Consider the following 25,363-nt stretch of genomic DNA (forward strand, 5'->3'; position numbering starts at 1 on the left):
GGTACACCGCAAACAGGAACTCAATATAGATATCAAGCAAATGTTCACAGCTGTGCTCGGTGTATACTGCTGCAGCTCAGCCTTTTAGAACCATGAGAAAGAAAGGCCTCATGAAGTGTCAGATCCTCTCCATTCTGTGTATCTGCAGTGTTTCCCTAAACTGCTGCATTTAGTAACCGTAGTAGACCAACAACAGCTGTTAGTTTGAATGGGTCACGGAATGCTACAGTCATTCAGAGAAATTAATATCCTGACCCAACGGAAACTGAAACGGACACAATTATTAGGAGACCAACCTCCCATAATCGTCTACTTGCCAGCAGTGTGAAACGGGAAATGTTGAGGACCCCAACGTTTTATTAGTTTGAAATGTATAGTACGGGTCCCCATAGAAACAGCCGGATGCTAACGTGCATATGTTGGGCAATTTGCTAAATTAGCACAAATTGGATTAATTAGCATACAGACTAGAGCAAAAAAAAATGCTTTGCCCTTTTGGACAATCTGGTGAGGTTGAGGATGTTGAATCCATTTCTGACATTGTTAGGATAGAAAATGGCAATTTGAGTTCTAAAATCTGCCCGAAATTCATCTAAATCCGGCCCACAGGGAGTTCTTTTCTAGATAGACAGTTCTATATAAATCCAGAATAACATTTGTGAATCCTTATCCCTATTATTTATTCTGACACTTATCTGACCCCATACAGATTTTTATTCAGAGTGACAAACACACTTGTGATATCTGCACTCAAAAGAAGCGGAACAGGAGTAATGTTTCCAGGACCTTTAAGATGCTTTTCCAGGATGATATTTTATTGAGTGTCAATGTCTATAGTCAGCATGTGGTGTCTCCACCTGCTCTTACATCAGCCAATAGGCTTACACACTGTCTTATCTTAAGTAAAGGTCATGAAGTCACTATGATGATTTTCCATTCAATTTGGTCAATCTGGCCGGGGTTTGATGCAATATTCCAATAACCGGCTGTCCAGTTTCACACTTTCAATGTAGGTTTTCAGACAAAAGTCAGATATATCTGGGCCAATAAGCCCCATGGATGATCACATCCTGATCTTGAATCCTGAACACATTTCCAATAAATCATCAGTCATTTTAATTATTGCTGACACATTTATTTACAGTCAGATTAAAGCTCAGGAAGTAATAAGCTTTGGTCAATAAATACTGCACTGGTCCTGTAAAAGAGGTCAAACCATCTTATTCTAAAACAAACAACATAGAGTCAACATAAATTATTTGTACATGAAAATATCACTCTGTTATATACATCCTTAGCAACTGCTTTTCTTGCTCTACAATCTTAAAGTGATCAGCGGAGATTTCATTTGAGTGGTAATACAGATATCGACAGGATACAATAAATAATGTGTGTTTCTGAGAATAAAGGAGTGGAGGCGTCTGTTTTTGGGGTTACTCTGAGACAAACAGGGACACAGATATGGCGGGGGGGGGGTTGCTAATGCGTGTTTGGAGGACGTGTCTCTGCAATTGGTCTATCCCATCCTGAGGTTCATTATGTCTGAATAAAGCTGTATATACATTTACAAATGGTACATGGTCAGAGCTTAGCCCTTATATAAGTGGTTCAGTGTGAATCAGAGTTCCCCCCCCCCCCCTCCCTCTGTCAGAGTGAAGGCCTCCAGCACGAAGGCCCTGCAGATGGGGCAGTGCTGGAAGCGCGACACACAGCTGTCACACACACAGGCGTGTCTGCAGGGCAGCAGCACCTTGTTCACCGCCGCGTTCTGACACACCACACAGCCTCTGCCCCCCCCCTCAGACCAGTCCTCCTCCTCCTCCTCTTCGTCCTCCTCCTCTTCCACCTCCTCCACCTCCTCCTCCTCTGGACTCTGCTCCCCCCTGCTGGCTCCGTCGTAGGCCTCCCTGGGTTGGGTGCTCTGCTCTGAGTCAGGAGGCTCTGACAACACGCTGTCAGCTGACATGAACAGAGGCTGCAGGAAACAGAGCTCATTGTTTTCTCACAGTAACATCAACCACATGAATAATAATACTATAGTAATACTTTGTGTGTGCATTGAGAAATATGTTTGTAGATCGAGACATTTATACATAAATCCAGAATTACATTAGTCATTCCTTCTGTGTGCAATTATTTTATTTTGACACTAATTTGACCCCATAGCATGTGACTTACCTTTAACTCGTACATGTTGCCCTGTGCGGTGAGCAGGTACTGGAAGAGAACCCGAGCAGAGAGGCTGTATCTGTCATCAGGAACATGAAGAACTGTCACAGAGGCCACCTGGAAGAACAAGGACACCATCATGAATCAACAATGGTCGTTTTAACCACAAAGTGGCCATATTTGTACTCTTGGTGGGCTGATTTTGATTACCATGAGTAGTGTTGCGACCACTGGATATAGGGAACACAAGATGAAAATATGACCTCTACTATGGACAATTCTTTTTCAAATAAATAAGCATTCTGTCCAGTCCAAGTGATCCAGAGTCCCCTAAAACTTCAAGATCGGCCAATAATTTATCAAAATCAACCCATCGGAATTACAAATATGGACACTTTCTTGTTAAAACAGCATTTTTTTTATCCTGAAAATGTCAAAAATGCATTCACCATCCTCAATAACCCCCAAAATTGATTTAAATTTTTTTTATATTGTCAACTAAAGCTATAATTGTAATTAATGCAACTTATGCCAATTGTGCAAATTGCCCAACATAGTGAGTTAGCATCCGGCAGGTGCTTTCTATATATTTAAATGTCTAACATAAAACTTTGGAGTACTCATCGTTTCCAGGTTCACAACAGGACTCTATGAGCTGGCAAATAGATTATGAAGATGTAAATCCAGTCCCAAAAGGGCTTTGTATGTAAGTGTTTCCAAAAAGAAGAAGCCTGGACCGCTGTATGGCGCGCACAGGTTTGAATCCGGCCTGCAGCCCCTTAATGTGTCATGGTTTGATCAGATGTTCCCAGGAACTCCAAAATAAGATAAGTTCATCAGACATATCACTGATGGGTTCCTACATTGGATCAGATGGGATTCTGAGTGGTTTATTAAGGTGCTTTTCCAGGATGATATTTTATTGAGTGTCAATCAGTGGTGGAAAGAAACCAAGTACATCTACTCATGTGTTGTACTTATGTACGGTGTGCATTGACTTAACACCATGTGTCTTTGGGGGAGGGGTTAAGACAGGTATTAACATGTTAACACTGACGGAAATGTCTGATCGTGAGTACTTACGATGTTGTACGAGTCTCTGGCTTCAGACTCTGCCAGCGTCAGCACAGCCACGAGAGGGTAGTGTTGCCTTGGCAACGGCCCAAAATCCGTGATCCTGTGGTCAGCAGGAATGTGTGTGTGGTGCTCCGCTCTGTCTCCACTGCCGATACTGGAGGGCGGGTCAAAGAGGCTAACATCAGGAACAACGTGTATGAGCCAATCACGCAGGGGAGTATGGGGTCAGATTAGTGTCAAAATCAATAACTGCACACAGAACGATTCACAAATGTACTTCTGGATTTATATATAAATGTCTCTATCTTCAAAAATATTTCTCAATGTACACACAAATACTTAGTTTTATATAAATTGAATACAAAATCCAAATATATATAAATATGTTTCGAAAATATATTTCTGATCCAAACTGAAATATTTCTTCTTTCAAAGAAATATAATATAAATCCACAAATATATCTATTAAAAGTGTGATGCTCCCTGGTGGCGCACAAATCCACGCACAAACGTAGAGAGATTCTGTATATATATATATATATATATATATATATATATATATATATATATATATATATATATATATATATATATATATAGCATAGAATAGTATTTGTGTGTACATTGAAAAATACGTTTGTAGATAAAGACATTTACATATAAATCCAGAATAACATTTGTAAAATCTTCTGTGTGCAATTATTTATTTTGACACTAATCTGACCCCATACTTTCCTGGTAACTGGAAGACACTTTACACGACACGGTTGATTTGAATCAGAACATCAGAATAACAATATTAACTTGGGGGTGTGTGTAAGCGCTGTGAAGGATACTGGAAGCTCTGGCAGTGGTGGTAGTGGGGGTGCAGGGCCTGCTGGAAGTGTTGGGGGGTGCTGAGTCTGGGGCCGTGCTGGTGGGCCTGCAGCGCCCCCTGCAGGGCTTGGACCTCACAGCCCCAAAAACAGCTGAGGACACAGGGCTCCAGACAGCAGGGCCTCAGAGACACCCCGTCTGCAAGAGAGCAACTGTTATTATGGGCAGTTCCCTATAAAATATTTTTGTAGATAGAGACATTTAAATATAAATCCAGAATAACATTTGTGTGAAAATATTAATTTTGACTCTATTTTGACCCCATACATTATCACAAACCACATTTGTCTCAATGGGCATTACAGATTAACAAATATAGACGGCAGTGTTAGAAGATAAAGAAAATTACAAGAGAATTATAAAAAGACAAGATATAATGCGAAAAACAAATAAAAAAGATACAAATATATTGAGATACAATACACAGTCAAAACACAACAATAACATAAAATACCATAACATTTAAGACTCAGGAGGAAAAACATAGGCTAATCTTAAACAAGCTTTAACTATAGGCTTTATTAAAAAGGAAGGTTGAAGTGTAGTTTAAATGCAGTGAGGTAGTGTGAGAACAATATGTAAACATGTATGTGTGTACATATTGTATGTAGACAAAAAGAGTCCATTTAAAAAGACATTTAAAAAAACTAAAGTTAGCCAGAGGTGAGGCATTGTACAGGGTTACTGCTGTCATTTGTATGGTAATTGCTCCATAATGGATAACAGAATAATCAGAGTCCACCTCTCCACCAAAAGTGTCCGGTTTGAAGCCGATGACAGAGCCAGCCATCTTTAGGAAGTCTGCTGGTGTCACTGGCTCAGGTTCAGTATATTGGATAAAGGAAGCTTCTAAGGGTTGAGAAGGACACTTTCACTCAAGGTTGGACAATCTCGACCCCCCCCAGTTTCTGTGTTGTGAGTTAGTGATGATGAGTGATGTTCTCACCAGTGACGGATGCCGACCCAGGGCACATCTCCAGGGCGAAGGGATTGGTCATCTGAACCATTTGCTTCTCAGGGGTGGGGAGGACAGACTCCGTCTCATCGGAGCTGCGGAGGATCACTGGGACGTCAAAGCCAAACCTGTGGGGGGGAGACAAAGCACCAAAGTTAGAAGGAGCACAATGTAAGCATGTTCTGCATGGCTCTCGAACAACAAAGCTGAGAGGGGTACACACAAGAAAGAATCAGTGGAAATAATTATCTATTGCATGACAGACCAACAGAATTTACCAATATGCTTTGATTGGCTGATGAGAAGAAATATTTGTACTATTGGTTAATGGTGGAATTTGATGTGGATGATCCGATTTCCTTGTCCGTCTGACCTCTCATCTATTACCTTGACTTGTACACCACCAGTGTTGGTAAGGTACTAATTTAGTTTACTGTACTTAAGTAAAATTGTTAAGTACTTGTATTTTAAGTATTTAAATGTTATGCTAATTCATACTTCTACCCCACTACAATTTGGAGTTAAATATTGAACTTTTTACTGCTCTACATTTATCTGACATCATTTGTCACTGGTTATTTTGCAGATTCAGATTATTAATACAAATTAAAAACCAATTAATGAATAATTATGTATATTTAAAGATTAAAATACATGGCAGTATAATTATTATAATTATCTTTTGGCTATCCACCTAGTTAGCACCACATTTACCAGCTGCAAAATGTAAAAGATGTACACATAATTACATCACTAGTTATAATCCATTGATATTATATATATAATTCAGAATGTACTGCATAATGAGCACTTTTAGTTTTGGTACTTGTACTTTATCCTAATTACAAAAATGAATGCAGGTGCTTTGCTTTTAATGTGTATTTCTACACAGTGGTATTACTACTTTTACTTTGGTAAAATATCTGTGTACTTCCTCCACCACTGTGTACACAATGAATATGTAAATAGAATGTGCAGACTGCCATGTTGTGAAGCATATTCATAAACTACCTTTTAGTCAAAACTCAGGTGACCTCAATCTGACAGTAAGGGGTTTAAAGACATTTATTCTTTGCTGTAAATGTAAAGTTTTCATTTGTTTTTATCTTAATTGATGCTTTTAACTGTCTAGAACACACATGTATTAGCCACAATATGTTAAAATATGGCTACTTTTGAGGTAATAATATAGGCGACTTGCCAGGTCGTTAAACGTTGGTAAAATCGACCAAATCCGAGGGAGACGTATGATGTTAACGCGAGGAAATAATGTGATGCTATCAAACAGCTGTAGTCAGGGCAGTGGCTAAGCTAGCTAAGCTAGCTAAGCTACTAGCTACATATCACTTACCAGCCTAGCACCATGGCGGCGGTGACAACGAAACACAAAGACACCACACTAATGTAAAACAACGGGGAGTATTCATACAAGGTGACCAGGAACACCGCTGCCATTTCCTATGATTTATAAACCAAGTTATTAAATGCTCCTCTGGTAAACAGTTTCCATGACGGCCATGACAGTCAGGAACTCCTCAAATAGATCTACGGTGGCCTACAAGGTATATGAAGTAAACAACGCGTATCAGATTAATGCCAAATATTTAACGTTACGTTATTTTTACCATAACCACTAATTAAGTTGATATTTGCGTTATAATCACATGTTTATATTAGACATATGTTGAGCTTTTTCTCAAATCATATTTAAAATAAAATATATTTTTTCTGCCGACTCATGCAGGACCTTTAATTTGAAATATGGTTGATTTCGCCTTTAAATTACACAGTAAACAATAGTAAAAGCCAGTGGTTGAAATAACTACGTATATTTATTCAAGTACTGTTCTAAAGTACACATTTGAGCTAGTTGGAATACATTATTTTTCTTTTAAATGTAAATGTATTTTCTTTTTCTGAAATTAGTAGTGGAGTTTATTTTGAAGGTTTGAAAAGGAAGCTTGGTGTGTTGTCATTCATTTGGAGTTTATTTTGAAGGTTTGAAAAGGAAGCTTGGTGTGTCGTCATTCATTTGACGTCATGGAGCGACTGAGATTCCCATCCTAGCTAGTACCGTTATTATTCCAGCAGTTTTCACCCAAAGCAGTGTAGACAGGCAGGAAAGAAGGTGATAGATGTTCAAATCGTCTGGGTAAATATGTTAAACCTGAAGCGATAATAGTAAAGATGTAGTCGGGATCAGAACGGTTCATCATACAGATGTTACCAGATGGGGAGAAGGGAATCGTTCATCTGGTGTAATAGTCTGACGGTAGGGACATTTTTATGACGCTATTTCAATGTATTCTAGCCAAAGTATGAGCAATATGAAGGATACACCGACTATCCGTCAACAGAGCTCGGAGAATAACTCCGTCAGCAGTAGTGAATGGGATATGGCAAATGATGTGTTTGTGACCGGCTACGACGACACTCCGATGGGAGAAGGTGTTGCTGCCGGGGAAGGGGATCCGGAGCAGCCCGGTCTGGACCGACACCTGCCGCTGCTGTCCCCGGATGGCCTGATGCTGGGCCTGGCCGGGGAACAGTACTCGGGCTCATCGTATCTGGACCCAAACTACACGGAAAGTGACGGGAATGTGACAACCAAAAAGCGCATACGGTCCAACAGCTCCCGGCACCGCGGCGAGGTGGTAACGGAGCTGGGACCGGAGGAGATCCGCTGGTTCTACAAAGAGGACAAGCGGACGTGGAAGCCATTCGTCGGACACGACTCTTTAAAAATTGAGATTGTCTATCGGAGGTTCAGTGAACAGAACCCAGACAAGGTCAAACGCCCCGCGGAACCACCCGAGGCCGAGGGGAAGGAGGCAACCCAGGCAGAGAGCGGGGCGGTGGACGGGGTCCGGGCGGAGCCGCCGGTGCTGGGCGGCGGAGGGCAGCGGCTCTCCGGGTCAGAGGAGATGGGGGACCCGGACGACATCCTCATTGGCGTGGAGGCAGTGTGTGTCAGAGGGGGGCTCTATGAAGTGGATATCAAGGAGAAGGAATGTTACCCTGTTTACTGGAACCGTAAGTTGTTCAAATACACTAATACCATTGAATTACTGCTACCAGTCTGTAGGGTACTGTACTGTCTGTACTGTCTGTACTGTCTGTACTGTACAGTCTGTACTGGAGGCTGCTGTCAGAGGTGGAGGAATACTCAGGTCTTGTACTTCAGTAAAAGTAGAAGTACCAGAGGGAATACTCTTTTACTAGGAAAATCATGTTTTGTAATTGTTATTCAAGTAAAGTATAAAAGTATTGCCATTCTTAATACTATAAAGAACAAAAAGTAAAAGGAGCCTACTCATTATGCAGATTGGCCCATTTATGTTTTGATTATAATTCATGCATTTGTTTATAAAGCTGGGTGAATGAAGGTGGAACTAATTTTAATTACTTTATTTACTGCAGGGTAGCATGTGCTTAGTACAACTGGTAAATACTGTAACTGTTAAATACAATCTATAAAAACGATTTCATCCACTATTTCTGCCATGACTAAAACCTCTATTCATAATTGTTAAAATCAGACAATGAGTCAATTCATCAGTTACTTGTTAGTATCAGTTAAATGTGCTAATAGGCCATTTTCTTTACAATGATAAAAAAACACAGAACATTCTTACATTAGACAATCTGCAACCATTTATTTTTTGAAAGGTTTCTGCTTCATAATGACTTAAAATTGATTAGGTATTGCGATTACTTTTTTTGCTGAATTTACAAAAATGTCAGTTCTAAACTTAAAATACAAATATGATTGCAACTCTGTTCACTATTTATCTATCAGAAATAAGAACATTATGTGTTTTCTGGCACACAGCCAAACTGTCTTGCAAAATAGTTTCAATATCATCATTTTTATTTCTGCTGCTACTGTTATTGCCACTATTTAAACAGTCAAACTACTGATACCATTGAAAGTAACAGTTGTCATGACAGTGGAACAGTCTAAACATATTATACACATCCTCCCAGTGCACTTACAAAACTGAAACGTTGACTTTAATTAAATGTCTTAACGTTTCAGTTTTTCCATACCGTTCTCCTTGATTTCTTGTCTTTTACATTTTTTCATTGCCAAAGATAGTAATTCACTGATTTTCCCTTTCACTAACCCTATACCCCATGTCATATCTGTGTTTCATTCATTTAACATCTCTTTAATCCCATAAAGTATCTGTTTTCTGTACTTTGATAAAGATATGGAATTAGAGCAAGCCTATAGGCTAAAACAACCTTTTAAACAGTGAAGTCAACATGATGTGGTGTCCCTCAGAGCAAGACCGTATCCCTGTGATGAGGGGGCAGTGGTTCATCGACGGGACGTGGCTTCCCCTGGAGGAGGACGAGAGTGACCCCATCGAGATCGAGTACCTGGCCCGTTTCCGAGGGCAACAGATGAGGGACACCTACGAGATGGAGGTGGTGGACACCACAGTGGACAGCAAGGATGGTGAGGAAGACATAGAAATATATTTGTGTGTGACAGGTAGATAGGTATGTGTGTGTGGAGATAAATGTGCACAGAAGCTGCAGGTGTTGGGAAAATGGTCGGGATTCAGAACTAGGACACAAAACAAGTCAGGTGATGTTATTCCAGCTTTACCAATAAGAGAAGAGAAGACGAGGGTGTGTGAGGTCTGTTTGTAAATTGATGGGTTGGGAGGGTTACTTTAAAAATGTAATCCGTTACAGTAACTAGTTACTTGTCCATAAATGTAATCAGTAATCTGAGTATTTTATATAGAAAAGAAAGATATTTGATATGAAAACATTTGGAGTACTAGTTTCCTGATACTAATCTCTATTTTTTTTAAATATATAATAGTAATCTGATTACTTGTTTTTTTTATGTTAATGTAATCGAATACTTATTTTTGTATCCTGATTATGAATCCTCGTTACATGTAATCCGTTATTCCTCCAGCCTGATTGTCACACATACCCACACACACACTCTACACACCCTCATGGGGAACGGTAAATTAATTATGCTGGATAAAGTGTGTCACTTGCTGTTAATTACTGTGACTGTCACCCAGCCATCCACAGCCGGAAACTGAGCCGGAGTCACGTGGACTGGCACAGCGTGGAGGAGGTGTATCTGTACAGCGACGCCACCACCTCCAAGATCGCTCGCAGTGTCACACAGAAACTGGGCTTCTCTAAAGGTAAGTGTGTGAGCGGTGTGTCCTATATGGGGTCAGATTAGTGTCAAAATAAATAATTGCACACAGAAGGATTTACAAATATAATTCTGGATTTATAAATAAATGTCTATCTACAAAAGTAATTTTCAATCCACACACAAATACTGTTTCGTTTTATATAAATGTAATTCAAAATCCATATACAAAAAATTAGGCAAGTTTACGCATTAATTAATTAACGGCAACAATTATTTTATCGCGCATTAACATCATCAAGAGAGACAATGTTTGTAACTTAGGCGAACTGACCCTTAAAAACCAATGAACACATGAATTAAAGCGTGACTACAATTTGTAGGTTACAGAACTGATTTAGGCTGATAGGCTGTAGCTCAGACCCTGGGGACCTGGCTTCGGACCCCTGCAGGGGTATGGACTGTGGACTGGGTTATGGTCCCTAAAGAGGTGCTAGACATCAACCTAAATTAAACGCAGGCACATTGCTGTGGAGAAACATCACTTCAGTTAATAATGTGCCCTCTTATGTCTTCAGCCTCCAGCAGCGGGACACGTCTCCATCGGGGATACGTGGAAGAGGCGGCACCTGAGGACACCCCACCCGAAACCACCCACATCGTCTTTGTGGTGCATGGCATTGGCCAGAAAATGGACCAGGGTCGCATCATCAGGAACACCAGCATGTGAGAGATCAAACAAATTCACATTGGAAGCACAGATAATTGAAAAGGGATTCAGAATGAATCTTGAAGTGACTGTTTTGTCTTGGCGTGCAGGATGAGAGACGCTGCCAGGAAGATGGAGGAGAAGCACTTCTCAAATCGCACCACAGAGCATGTAGAGTTCCTTCCTGTGGAGTGGAGGTCAAAGCTGGCTCTGGATGGAGGTACCCTGCACCTCGACTCACCACCATCCAAAACAAAAACAGTCTGGTTCAGTGTTTGTTCTGCCTTACATGTTTAAAATGACAGGAAAAAGCCTAGTTACACTATTGAATACAGAACTGAGATTTATTCACTATTCAATTATTACAACCAATGCCAATAGACCATGTGGCATAGTAAAAATGTCAATATGGCATATAAAAGCATTTTTTTTACACACTCTATTTGATGTCAGGAAACACACAAAGAATGGTTATTGCTGATGGCTGGGCATAAACAGGGAGAAGCCATGACAGCTGAGAGGAAACAATCTGACTAAAGTGAACTCAAGGGAATTTATAAATATTTAATTATGCAGTGTGAAAGGGAACGCACAAGAAATTCCCCCAACAGTGGAGATACAAAGTCGTATTGACCTAATTGGAACTTGAAACAGGTAATTTGGATTATTAAATATCAAAGGGGTTTATCCTTTTAGGGGCATGATCAAACAAATGTATGGTTAGATTATTATATATTTAGGTTGTTTTGTTGCCTTTGGATATCCCTAACTGGGTTAGAACATCACCAAAAAACATACAAATATGTATCCTCTAGGGATCACAAATATCCAATTTCAAAGAAATGTTGTTTCTTTGTGATATCTTTTCTAAAACAAAAATGTTGAAAAAGCCAACATTCTGACTGTTATACGGATTCAAATATGTCACTATTAAATGTCAATTCCAGATGTCATAGTCAGTAGTTATCATGATTTAGACTAAAAGGTTGGACAGAACAACATGTATTTCTCAATTGGTAAAACATTCAAATGTATGTTTTTAAACACTAAGAATAACATTGTTTTCAATAGAATATGAAACAGTATTACACATATGGTCTTTGTGATTGTCCTCCAGTTGGGTTTGATGTATTTGTGTTCTCCCTGCAGACAGGGTGGACTCCATCACCCCAGACAAAGTGCGGGGCCTCAGAGACATGCTGAACAGCAGCGCCATGGACATCATGTACTACACCAGCCCGCTGTACAGAGACGAGGTGAGACGGACACTACAGCTCTCCTGTTCCCTGTAGTGAACACTGACTGAAGTTTAGCCTCATTCTGTCCCCCCTCAGCGCTGGTGCTGCACTTTGTTACTATGCTGGCAGTTCAGGAACTAAGTCCACTGAGCCCGCATTAACTAAATCCTGGTTAAACTGATTTAATCCAGCTCTAAATTATGGTCTACTTCCTGACTGTGAAAGAATACATGAATCACCAAGACCCTTAAGTCTCAACCAAATATATTCGTATGTTATTGACACATAGCAAGGAATGCAGGAATGAGTCCTAAACCTCTGTTGTTAAAACAAGCTTCAAGGGGCTCCATTATTCTCATTTTCAGATTCATATTAGTATTTTGTGCATCCATGTCTCCATGCTTTAATGTTCAAAAAGCTCTTTATTGTTCTCATACTGCCTGTGCTGCAGCACCTCTTTTCACCCTCTGTCTGAAACCAGAGCCCAGTCTGCTCTGATTGGTTAGCTGGCTAGCTCTGTTGGTATTGGTCAACAGCTAAGAGATGTCCCGCCCCTTAGCCTACAGTATCTTACAATAGGCGCTTTCACACCGCAGTACTTTTCCCACAAAGGTTCATGAGAACTCTTTAGTTCTCATGAACTAAGTACAGATGGCGTTCACACCGGAATAAGTTCCTGGGGAAGGATTACGCAAATCAAGCCGCTGACGTCACTTCTTCTTCTTCTGCTTTGGGTTTACTGGCAGGCTGCAAACAACTTCACGGCGTATACTGCCACCCGAAGTCCTCGGCCAGAAGTCCCCGGAGTTGGGGACTGGCTTCAGTAGAAGCTGCTGGGACTCCCAGCAGCTTCTACTGAAGCCTTCCGAGTAAATCGCCAGAACCCCGACACCTCCTCATCTCCACCACTCCCATGTTTTCTTTTGTGTTGCCATAAGATAGTCTCTCTGCGTTTCTGCGCTGAGCTAATGCTAATGCTAATAATGCTAATGCGAGGATAATAAAATGGCGGCTTCACAAAAGTTTTTGGGAGTTTTACGGGGCGTGGTTTGCCCAGCCAATCAGACATAGGAACCTTTTTCTCCCACGAAAGAACATGCTCTCTAGCAGGGACGGAAAACTGATGGAAAAGAGGGTAAAAAAGGTTCTGATTAACTAATTTTAGTTCCGGCTCTTTTTGGTGTGAGCGCGACATTTCGGAACTATATCGGAACTAAAGTGGGAAAAGTACTGCAGTGTGAACGCGCCTAATGTGTTCAAGCAGAAAACAAAGGAGTCCAATGGAGGGGTTTCAGGTGGGGGCTTGAACCCCCTCTGGAACCAACAAAGGGATTTTAGCCTTTGCAGACCATTTACATGCACAAAAAATTATATAACACACTACAGGAGAGGGAAACCCCCCAAAAGCAGAATAGGCCCCCCGTGAGATTTTTCCGTTTTGTTCTATGACATAGAATACATCAATAATTACCCAACTCATGAATATCAAGCTTCTTTGTGTCATAAAAATGGAGGTTGCCAACAAGTGACCAAATAGAATAATAAACGTCATCACGCCGAACATTAGCCGCCTTTAGCTTAGTGGTAGTGAAGCAATACGTTAGCTTTTTACTTCAGGCAACTGCATTTGCTCTTCAAAAATCATAAAAGGGGTGTTAATATGTGGAGATTATCCTGCTGGAAAAAAAAAGTGTAAGTACGATAAACATGTGTTTTCTACAGGTCTTAGATTCTGCAGTTTTCAAAAATCCAATGGAAAAATCCCATAGATTTTTGTCAGGGGATCCCTTGAGCCTTAACTTTGGGAAGCCTACAAAAATACGTCATCACTGCACCACTCTATGTCTTTGAATGCCTCTCAAACGTGTGTGTTGTTGTGTGTCTGTGTGTGTAGATCACCAGAGGTTTGACTCTGGAGCTGAATCGTCTGTACTCGCTCTTCTGCACGCGAAATCCGGACTTTGAGAAAAACGGGAAGGTGTCGATAGTGTCTCACTCGCTGGGCTGCGTCATCACCTTCGACATCATGACAGGCTGGGACCCCGTGCGCTTTCATCATCAAGAAGTGCCAGACCCGGAGGAGGCCAAGGCCCGCTGGCCTAATGGTGAGGAGCGCCACCTTCAGGAGCAGTTGAGACTCACGCGCCTCAGGTACTGCACCGCTCATTCATCTCCAACAACGAGGAAGTTGATTCCACATTTACACTGACAAAACGGAATCGTTGACTTTAATTAAGTGTATTATGTCAACAGATTTCACATAACTGTATAAGGTTAGTTCTAAGCAATACTATTAAGTTTAAATACAAATATTATGTTCAACTTAATATTATTGCCTTAAACTAAACTAATACAGTTACGGGAAATCTCTTGACATAATACACTTAATTAAAGTCAACATTTCAGTTTCTTCAGTGTACAAAAATACACTGCCACACCCTAAATGGGAAGACACTGAATGCTAAATGTTTACTTCAGTAAGAAGGTACAGGAAACTTTAGAATGTTTATTCCATATATATAATAGGTAAACATGTAGATCAATCCTTTGATAATCCCATTTCTAGTGTTGGGAAGTTGTTTTTCCTACTTCGGTGTGTTCATTAGCTTTAAGACATTATGTGGATCAATAAAGACACTGCAAAGAAGACACTGCAAAGAAGATGCCCTAGCATAACGATTTAGGAAGATTAGCCTCTTTACATTCATTAATCTCTGCATACTAATCTCTGCGTCTATTATCCCAGGTTGAGAGACTTAGAGGATCAGTTCCAGGGTCTGCGGACTTCCTCTTCTGCTGTGCCAGAGTTGAAATTCAAGGTAAATACTTTAAGTACATTGATTCGTGGACTCCTGTTACATTTTGTATGGATTTCTGCGTGCATCAAAAACACATTCAGGTATATTACTTTTTTATGCATTTTTATTTCCACTATAAACAATTGCTGCTATTATACAACTACTTTGTGTGAAATGAAAAACGGTTTATGGAGAGATAACAAAATAAATGTTTTGAATCCTTCTATATGCATTATTGACGCTTATCGGACTCCATACAACCTCTGATTCATTCTGCACTGAAAAAACTGAAATGCTGACTATAATTAAATGTATTAAGTTAACATATTTCACTTAATTGTATTAGGTTAGTTGAAAGAAATATAATAATTTAAATAAAAAATATTAAGTTCAATTTCATATTATTGCTTTCAACTAATCTAATACAGTTATTTGACATGTGTTGACATAATACATTTAATTTAAGAGTTTTAGCGTGCAACCCCTCAAATTCAAACTAATAACGTACTAGTTATTAAAATACGGTTTGGTAAGTGAGCATTACATTGTTTATAGTGGCCCAGTACAGCCACAGTGTTATGTAACTGGTCAATGAGCTGAGAGCCTTACATGAGTCTCTTGATCTCTTGTTGAATTCTGCTGTTCTGTGTTCTCTGTGTTGCAGGTAGAAAACTTCTTCTGCATGGGCTCTCCTCTGGCTGTTTTCTTGGCTCTGCGAGGGATCCGGCCTGGAAACAGCTGTGTGCAGGACCACATTCTCCCCACATCCATCTGCAAACGCCTCTTCAACATATTCCATCCCACAGACCCCGTGGTGAGCACAATTGGGTCGCTATTCTGACTTTTATGATCAGCAGACATTTATTGATGAGTACTGGCTAACTATTGCTGGTGTTGCTATAAGATTACATAAATCCATGTAAACTAAATAAAAAACAGGCAGTTATATTCAGATACAATGTAGAAACCCTGCTCTAACATTTGTATGTGTTTGTTTGTTTGTTTGTTTGTTTGTTTGTTTGTTTGTTTGTTTGTTTGTTTGTTTCAGGCATATAGATTGGAGCCTCTCATCTTAAAGCACTACAGTAACATTGCACCTGTTCAAATCCACTGGTAAGACAAGTTGTTATTTATAACAGATGCTGGTTATTAATTAATCCCCCTTTACATTTAAAAAAAAAATCTACTAAAATGTAGCCTATTGTCTTCAGTGCTTGTTTCCTTCTCTTGATGTGGTCACAACACAGGTACAACACCACCAGCCCGACCCGGTACGATCAGGTCCGGCCCACGCTGCTGAACCCCCCCAAGGAGACGGCCTCAGTGTCCGACTCAGAGAGCATCCCCAGCCCCTGCACCTCCCCCCCGCAGGTCCGACGGCACTACGGAGAGTCCATCACCAGCCTCGGCAAGGCCAGCATCATGGGTAAGCACCAGTGTTGGGGGTAAGGCGCTACAAAGTAACACGTTACAGTAATCAGATTACATTTGTCTGTAACACAGTCATTTAACGTGTTACTGTTGATAACAGCAGTAACTACATGACAGTTATTAAGCACAAAACTATCTAATTACTTGCGTTACTTTAAGGTCTTAAACTATCTGCATAACGGGATGACAGAAAAATGTCCCTTTTCTCTTGCGCTACACTCGCAAAAATATCAGAGTCTCAAGCAGAGATAAACAGGGTTGTTGCAGCGTGGAGGAAATGTAGCCCGTCTCCACGGTGGAAACTAGCCAACAAATAATATTAAATAAGCACTAATTAAGATCAATGTAAATTATGAAAAAGCCATATTACATTGTGCCGAAGTCCACCAAATTTGGGCTTTTACTGACAATTTCTTTCTCAAGCTTTTCTCTTATTCCCTTTGCAATTCCATATCCTTGTGGAAGGCCCTGAATGCCTGGGAAGCACTCACTGTCTGCCTGATCTGTGCTGAGAGGAACAGGAGCTGCTTGCACTGCTGATATTGTAGCAAGGCAAGCAGTTGACAGTAGGCAGGGGCTCAACAGATCAATAGAAGCAATTAACTCTGGTCTCTGTTACTTTCCTTTATGCATCAGAGGAAAGCGGGACTAAAGGCACATAAACAGCTAACATTTTATATTATTCAGTAAATATGTGTTTTTTCATTAATAGTAGGTATGTCCACTTTATTGAGCTCCTTTTTCACATAATAGACATATACAGTATGTAAGAGCATTTCGAAGTCAATTTCCTAACCTTATATTCGTTTTGTTTACTAAAATCAAACAATATTATTTCGTTTTTATTACCAAAAATATAATTTTGACGGTGTCATTTGTCAAACCTGAGGCAACCTAAATGACCTGCCACAGAAATCTAGTGGCGTAAAAGTATGCCAAAATAGTACATAAGTACAATACTTGAATAAATATACTTTTTTTTTATTCTACCAATGCAAAAAGAGTACAGGTTATGACACACATGATGCAGTTTAGCTTCCCAACAGGACATAATTATTTAATCAGATACAATGTAGCTATAAGTCCAGTACAAGCCTTAAAAATCTGCTATTTTTTTGACCCACTGGAGTATTAGGTCAAATACTGACTGGGTTTCTATAGGAATAATCCCCCCACCAATAAATATGTCACTTGTAAACTTCCAAAGCTTTTTTGTGTTTTGAAAATAGCAGTTGCTTACAAATAGCTAAATGAGACTACTCAACGTCATCAAGCATTAGCCACTGTTAGCTTAGCTGTGGTGATGAGTAGCCATGTGACAATGATTTAGCTCCTTTATAGCCTAACAATAGCATTTTACTACTAGTGGATGCATATTTTGTTAAAAAAACATAAAGTGGTGTTAATATGTGAAGATTATCTTGCTGAACAAAACGTGTAAGTATCAAAAACGTTTTTTTACCACAGATTTATTTTTGAATAATCACACCATAATAATACGTTCCCGGATCAAATCACAGAAATATGTCTTCACTGCGCCACTTTATTTATAACTCAATTAGTGAATTATATGCCCCTCAGGTGCTGCCAGTATTGGAAAGGGAATCGGAGGAATCCTGTTTTCCCACTTTTCCCGTTCCAGTGGCCAGGTGGGCGGAGTGGAGGAGGAGCCATTAGATCCTGAGGGCGGAGCCTCTGAGGTTGAAACAGTGGCATCAGGAGAGGAAGGAGTAACTGTAGCAGAAACCGAGGAGAAGGACAAAGAAATCGAGGAGGAGAGGACAGAGGTGGAGCCCGTCATGTCCCAGTCCATCTCAGCGGTCATGGACAGCACCTCGTGTGAGTACAAACCTACCTGCAACTAAGTACATTTACTCAAGTATTGTACTAAAGTAAAACATTGAGGTACTTGTACTTTTACTCCACTACATTTTGTAGGCAAATGTTGTACTTTTTACTCCACAAAATGTTGTACATCTTTAGATACTAGTTACTTTAAAGATGTAGGTTCTTGATATAACATTTAAATCAATACATTATTATAGGTTATTATACTTTTAGCTACATAGTTATAGATAAAGTTATTAAAATACTCCATGTTTACCAAGTGCAACATCGCCGTGATGAACACATTTACTACAATTATTTAAAATATTTGGTGCTCAAAAGATCAATTTTGCATAACAAGTACTTTCACTTTTAGTACTTACTTACTTAATACTAATGTACTTTTACTTAAGTATGATTTTGAATACAGGAAGTTTACTTGTTACTGAGTATTTTTCCACTTTTCGTAAGTAAATAATGTAGTACTTCTTCCAGCTTTTGCCTGCAGCTGTGTATGACAGTCCAAGTAAATTAACCATAAAATGTATTCGGTTTCCTGTTGTCATTTTTCAAGAATCAAGATTAAGCTCGTTGCCATTCATTTTTTTGTATTTGCATACATAAGAAATAAAATGATATCCTCCTTGCTGACAAAAGTGCAAAAAGAAGATTAAGATAAGTGATTAGATAAGATGTACTTTACAAACCACACACAAAGTGACCAGAATACTGCAAGTGCATCTTTCAGTACATGTTGACAAGTGGTGTATGTCAAAGGGGGAAAATAGCACTAATGAGGGGTTCAGTAGGGGGGTCGGATGTCAGTGGGGGTGCACAGTGTGTTGGTGACCCTGACTGCCTGTGGTTGAGAGCTAATTAGCGCTCTGATGTGTTTGCCACATATGCTGCCCAGACTGCAGGAGGGAGCAGACTGTGGTAACAGTGGTGGGGGTCCATGATGATGATGGAGGCTCTGTGAACATAGTGTTGATGATAAATCTCCAGCAGGAACAAGAGGGGGGCACCATCGATCTTGTGAGGTGTCTTTACTCTCCTGTTTAGCTGGTGCCTTCAGTAACCAACCCATGGAGCGTAGCTATAGGTCAGAATTCCTTCAATGGTGCCCCTGTGGGAGTTGGCGAGGACTGGCGTGGGGAGACTTGCCCTTTAAAGTCTCCTGAGGAGTTGTTGGGCCTTTTTATCAATGGCTGAACAGTTGGTGGTGGAGTTCAAGTTATCAGTATGGTGTGCTGCCAGGAACTCGATATAACTGACTCTCTTCACAGCAACACAATCAATATTCACTATTCAAATGAAGCGTCAATATTATCAAAGTTTATGCTCCTGTAGAGGCAACTTTACTGAATATCATCTGTTATTTGTCTAACCCTGAACATATCAGTCATACTGTAAATTATTAGGGCTGTCAAGTTAACGCGTTAATAACGCGTTAACGCAAAAAAAAATTAACGCCACTAATTATTTTAACGCGATTAACGCATGTGTATTTTTTGTCCTCGGCCGCCGTAGTTTCAGAGCGCATCGAGTTTAAAATACCATCTACAAGCTGATGCTGACAGCCCCGCTCCTGCTGCCCGCGTGGCAGACCACACTTCCACGCTCACCGGCAGGCCCGGACTGGCCATCGGGAGGACCGGGAGGGTGTGTGTATGTGTGGCGCGAGCGAAGCACACCTTACGTGTTGTTGTTAGCATCTGGTGCTAGCTAGCTGAGCTAACGGATATAAGGAGCTGTTTCAATGAAAACAGAGGAGCGACATTTCGCCGACAACTGCGCCGAGCACTTGACTTTATGCAGGTAGCCAGACAGCACACTCAGCACGGATAGTGCGCGCAACACAGCTCATACACACAGGCATATATGCCTTGAGCTGCACATAGCTCCAACGATCCTCCACACACACACACACACACACACACACACACACACACACACACACACACACACACACACACACACACACACACACACACACACACACACACACACACACACACACACACACACACACACACACACACACTCACACACACACACACACACACACACACACACACACACACACACACACACACACACACACAGTATTGTATGAGAGAGGTTCCAGGTTGAATTGAAGCGAATATTTGTAATGTTCAGAGGTTGTTGTGTTTAATATTCATGAGAATATTTGTCATTGTTCAAATGATAATAAACAAACATATAAAGCATAGTTGTCCACTCATATGTTGATAAGAGTATTAAAAACTTGAAAAATATCCCTCTAAGGTACATTTAGAACAGATAAAAAATGTGCGATTAATTTGCGATTAATCGCGATTAACTATGGACAATCATGCGATTAATCGCGATTAAATATTTTAATCGACTGACAGCCCTATAAATTATATATGTCAGTATTATTAAGAGTTGAGAAAAATACAGACTTACTATGGTGACAATGAGACAATGAGACAATACTGCTGAAGTCCCCCAGGTTCCAGATAACCACTAAGGAACATTTCTTTGTGCAGCTGGATACTAATCTGTCTTCTCCTCTGTTTTAGTGGAACTGGAGAGACGCATCGACTTCGAGCTGAGGGAGGGCTTGGTGGAGAGCCGCTATTGGTCGGCAGTGACCTCACACACAGCCTATTGGTGCTCTTATGACGTGGCACTGTTCCTCCTCACCTTCATGTACAGACCACAGGAGCCTGTGGAGCCTGCAGAGGACAGCCCAGAGACCTCGTAGCATGCAAACTGACACATGGAGCCATAACGGGTGGGGTCACTTCCCTTTCTATTCACCCCTTTGAATATAGACTGAAAGCCCAGTTTATGGAACATTAACAAAAAAATTACGTTTCTACATCTTAAGTTTCCAAATTCTAAATCAGAATTCTCAGCTTGATTTTTGTGAAATAATACCGTATAAATAACAAATTATTTCATATATTCTAGGATTTGGAAATGTGGGAATTTGGAGGACTTATTATGTTTACATGTAATGTCATCGAACAATAATCAATTATCAAGTAGTTGATTTGACTGGAAAGGGGTTTGTAAAACAAGACTTAGTCTAAAGCCCTGCTTGCGGTTCAACACTACAGCTTTGCCATTTTTTTTTTTACAGCTCTAGATTTAATTTAATATTGGCTGTAATAAGTTGAAAACTTTATAAAATTGTATTTTTATTTAAATTTGCCATACATCATCCAACAGCAATTTAATTCGCTTTTTTTTTAGTGCCATTACTTGACTTCCATATAGGCTAGCAATGCCATCTAAACTGACAGAACCTCAATGTGACCTTTGCTACGGACTGAGCTACTCTCCTGTTTCCTGCTCAACAACAACTGTTTCCTGGGCAGAGCACCCTGCAGTGCCAGTGACCAATCATATTTACTCGTCCAATCACAAAGCTCTGTCGCTCCTTCACTGTGAATGTCATGCTGAACCTGCCATAGAAAGCCCCAGTGCTTGATCCAGGTCAACCCTGTGCTCCTGTGAAAAGTGTTTTTTATAATCTCATCCTTCAGATGAGAACAAAACACACACAATGCACTACATGGACAAGGCTTTCTAAAACCTGAATACTTTGCAGACAATCAAAAAAGGTCAGCATTTAATGATTTTGACCACTAGAGGGCAGAGACTTCAAAACAGACTCCTTCACAGAGCCAGTGTGAGAGCAGCACGTTAGCATCGCATCAGTAGCTTCAGAGCTTCTCTGTGTCTAAACAGGATGCATTCAGGCACAGTGTTGATTGTAGTTCCTCTGCATTTTGGCAGTGCTCAACACACAATCACTGTAGCTACACACATTAAATAGAAAACACATAGGCTCTGTTTTTCAACGTGCAATGCTAAGCTAAAAAGTTGCTACCTTCAGGATGACTCATGTAACCAGGTTGTATTCGTTTTTTGTTTTTTTTACAATTTAGATTTCTTACATGCTAGATTTCAGACAAAAAGGTGTCAATGTGAAAGGAGAAAACATTAGTAGTTACAATGCATCCTTGTATTTCAATTCAATCTAAAGTCTGATGGTAATGGGAATGAACACCAAGGGTTCTATTTTTTGTTATTGAGTGTCATTCAAACACACTATCGGTAATTTGCTCTGGCTTACTGAAACGTTGTCTTTAATTAAAAATTGTTATGTTAACAATTTTCATATAACTATATTAGGTTAGTTGAAAGCAATAATATTAAGTTGAACCTAATATTTTCATTAGGTTTCAACGAACGCAATACAGTTAGTGAAATCTGTCGACATGATACATTGAATTAAAGTCAACATTTCAGTTTTTCAGTGTTGGCATAACTAGATATGCCAACACTGCACAATCAGCCCAAAAAGATTGTCACACCTCACATCTGTCACTACTGTATGTGAGTATCAGTTTCAATAGGAATTATCCTACACACCCAAATTGTTTGTTTGTGTAAGCCAGTTTCTTGAGTGCATGTAAACATACTACATGACACTCTAGGTTGTTGTTCTATGAGCAGAGCAACACTACATGGAAGAAATGTAAATGGACATGATGGTTATAAGATAATTGTAGCATTGCTGCTGCATGAAGAGTCGCTTCAGGAAGGATCCCTTCACGGCATGTATGCACAGGAGGAATTACTACAGCGAAAATATCAAAACCTATCCTTATCAACTTTACTCCACTCTCGTATCATCATGTTTACATAGAACTGTTGTTTGTCAGGAATTAAGGACACACACTGATGATTAACTGATAAAAAAAAGCCTAATATTCTTGAGTTGCCAACAGAATACTTCTTTACCAGATTATGCCATAACTGTAATCTCAGTCTGTTAAACACATACCAGAGACTAAAACACTGCACATGATTTCCTGTATTTTATTAAGAGGTATCGTACCAAAGGATCACTCATTTGTCAAACAGTTCAAATAAATAGTCAAATATTGCTTGTTAATATGAATACTGTGTGACCCAGGATGGATTTCTTCTCGTTTATGTATTTGTCTTTAAACATTTGAATGTTTTTTAAGGAAGTTAATACACACTTACAAACGAAGCATAGTTTGGATATGTGCCATGTACATAGATTCTCTCTCTTTTTTAGTCATGACCAGCATGCGAACCAACATTAAGATCCTGCTGATTTATGAAATGCTACAAATTGAACACTCATACCTGCCATGAATGAAGCCTACAATTGTATATTTGTACCCTTTTGTTTATTGCTTTGTTGTTATTTCATGTTTACAGTGCTGTTTTTCTTTTGGATGTTCTCATATTTTATGTTTGTATGTGTATTGTTTACATTACCAACAATGCCCTCTGGCCTCCAACTGCACCCACAGTGAAGTCAACTCATCCAAAGTCTGTTCTAATGGTCACCTACACGAACAGAAATGCATCTCAAAAGCTTGATTTGTTATTTAACTCTCAACTATCATTCCTTTGAATTATGATCATATGCAACAATTATGCATTAGCACTTCAGTTGTGGGGAATGTATTGCTAACTGGGTAGTTAGCACCCACTCGTGAGAGGCAGGTAACACTTGAAAAAAGGTTTATTAAACTTATATTAAAGCGTTACAGGAGGTTATTTCCATCCAAATGCATCTCAACCAGTCTACTACAGACTACAGAGCTATTGATCCCTTTAAAATCTCTGTTTACTACATTCACATCAGCATCACCTAGCCTCCTTCGCCAAAAACGCAGATTTAACTTATGTACCGATGTGCATCAGGTAAAACTTTGTAAAACTCAACGTATTATTGTCAAAACTGGTTAAAAGAAATTGCATCAGTGAGCAAGCATAAAGATTCTCCCTGAATCCAAATAAATGCATAGTGTTGCTAAAATCCTAGGGATTAGGTTGAATTATGACTATGAGTTATTATCTAACAGTCTGGATGTTGAGTCTCTGCTGGAGTTTGGTTGGTGGCTGATGGTGTTTTTTCCATCTGCTCCATTGTCACCCAAATGCTAAACAGGACTTTATTTCTCCTTGTTTAAATAGCCGCGTTCACACCGCAGTACTTTTCCCACTTTAGTTCCGATATAGTTCCGAAATGCCGCGTTCACACCAAAAAGAGCCGGAACTCAAATTAGTTAATCAGAACCTTTTTTACCCCCTTTTCCGTCCCTGCTAGAGAGCAGGTACTTTCCTGGGAGAAAAAGGTTCCTATGTCTGATTGGCTGGGCGGATTGCAAACCACGCCCCGTAAAACTCCCAAAAAGTTTTGTGAAGCCGCCATTTTATTATCCTCGCATTAGCATTATTAGCATTAGCATTAGCCCAGCGCACAAACGCAGAGAGACTAATTTATGGCAACACAAAAGAAAACATGGGAGCGATGGAGATGAGGAGGTGTCGGCGTTCTGGCGATTTACTCGGAAGGCTTCAGTAGAAGCTGTTGGGAGTCCCAGCAGCTTCTACTGAAGCCAGTCCCCAACTCCGGGGACTTCCGGCCGGGGACTTCGGGTGGCAGTATACGCCGTGAAGTTGTTTGCGGCCTGCCAGTAAACCCAAAGCAGAAGAAGAAGAAGTGACGTAAGCGGCTTCATTTGCCTAATCCTTCCCCAGGAACTTATTCCGGTGTGAACGCCATCTGTACTTAGTTCATGAGAACTAAAGAGTTCTCATGAACCTTTGTGGGAAAAGTACTGCGGTGTGAATGCGCCTAATGTCTATTGTAAATGTCATAGGATTTAGTGGATATCCATGTGGAGCAACTCAATCCACCATCACCTGTGCCATATGTAAGCAACCCGAACACATGCTAGAGATTCCTTGTTATGAAGTGACAGGAGTGTGTCCTCCTGAGCATCGATGTGGTGTTGCGATGCGTTCAAGCGTATGGCTGGAGGTCATTCCACTTCACCAAGTTGAAAATAAATAAACATTCTCTAGATAAATGGTTGGGCAGAGAAAACTGTTGTCAAATCACATTCAGTGATGTAGAACATATCATCTCACGGGCAAGTTTATTCACCAATCAGTGACTGTGATTGGACAATGGACTGTTCACATTTCATGTTAAACCATTTTTGTAGTGCCATTTTCCAGTATCCAATTGTAACAGCTGAACCGTGCAATCAGGGAAGTATTGGAACATCTTCAGAGGAAGGTCAAATTCCTTTATTG

At 40.1% G+C, this 25,363-nt stretch overlaps 2 protein-coding genes across 2 annotated transcripts; one reads left to right on the forward strand and one right to left on the reverse strand.

Moving 5' to 3' along the window:
• Positions 1 to 1,110: 1,110 nt before the first annotated feature.
• Positions 1,111 to 6,606, reverse strand: cgrrf1 (cell growth regulator with ring finger domain 1). Its single transcript, XM_034150586.1, has 6 exons — positions 6,429 to 6,606; positions 5,069 to 5,205; positions 4,083 to 4,260; positions 3,253 to 3,400; positions 2,179 to 2,286; positions 1,111 to 1,975 (listed from the first exon to the last, which is right to left on the reverse strand). The coding sequence occupies exons 1-6, from the start codon at positions 6,530 to 6,532 to the stop codon at positions 1,619 to 1,621; spliced, it is 1,032 nt and encodes a 343-aa protein (XP_034006477.1). The 5' UTR covers positions 6,533 to 6,606; the 3' UTR covers positions 1,111 to 1,618.
• A 526-nt stretch (positions 6,607 to 7,132) lies between these two features.
• Positions 7,133 to 21,336, forward strand: ddhd1b (DDHD domain containing 1b). The gene is made up of 13 exons (XM_034150574.1): positions 7,133 to 8,110; positions 9,366 to 9,542; positions 10,132 to 10,260; positions 10,793 to 10,940; positions 11,034 to 11,143; positions 12,073 to 12,179; positions 14,056 to 14,312; positions 14,908 to 14,980; positions 15,624 to 15,773; positions 16,008 to 16,072; positions 16,207 to 16,385; positions 17,972 to 18,229; positions 20,785 to 21,336. The coding sequence occupies exons 1-13, from the start codon at positions 7,378 to 7,380 to the stop codon at positions 20,967 to 20,969; spliced, it is 2,571 nt and encodes an 856-aa protein (XP_034006465.1). The 5' UTR covers positions 7,133 to 7,377; the 3' UTR covers positions 20,970 to 21,336.
• The last annotated feature ends 4,027 nt before the right edge of the window (positions 21,337 to 25,363 follow it).

The sequence above is a fragment of the Trematomus bernacchii genome, unplaced genomic scaffold (genome assembly GCF_902827165.1).
Source record: "Trematomus bernacchii unplaced genomic scaffold, fTreBer1.1, whole genome shotgun sequence".
Classification (NCBI taxonomy): domain Eukaryota; kingdom Metazoa; phylum Chordata; class Actinopteri; order Perciformes; family Nototheniidae; genus Trematomus; species Trematomus bernacchii.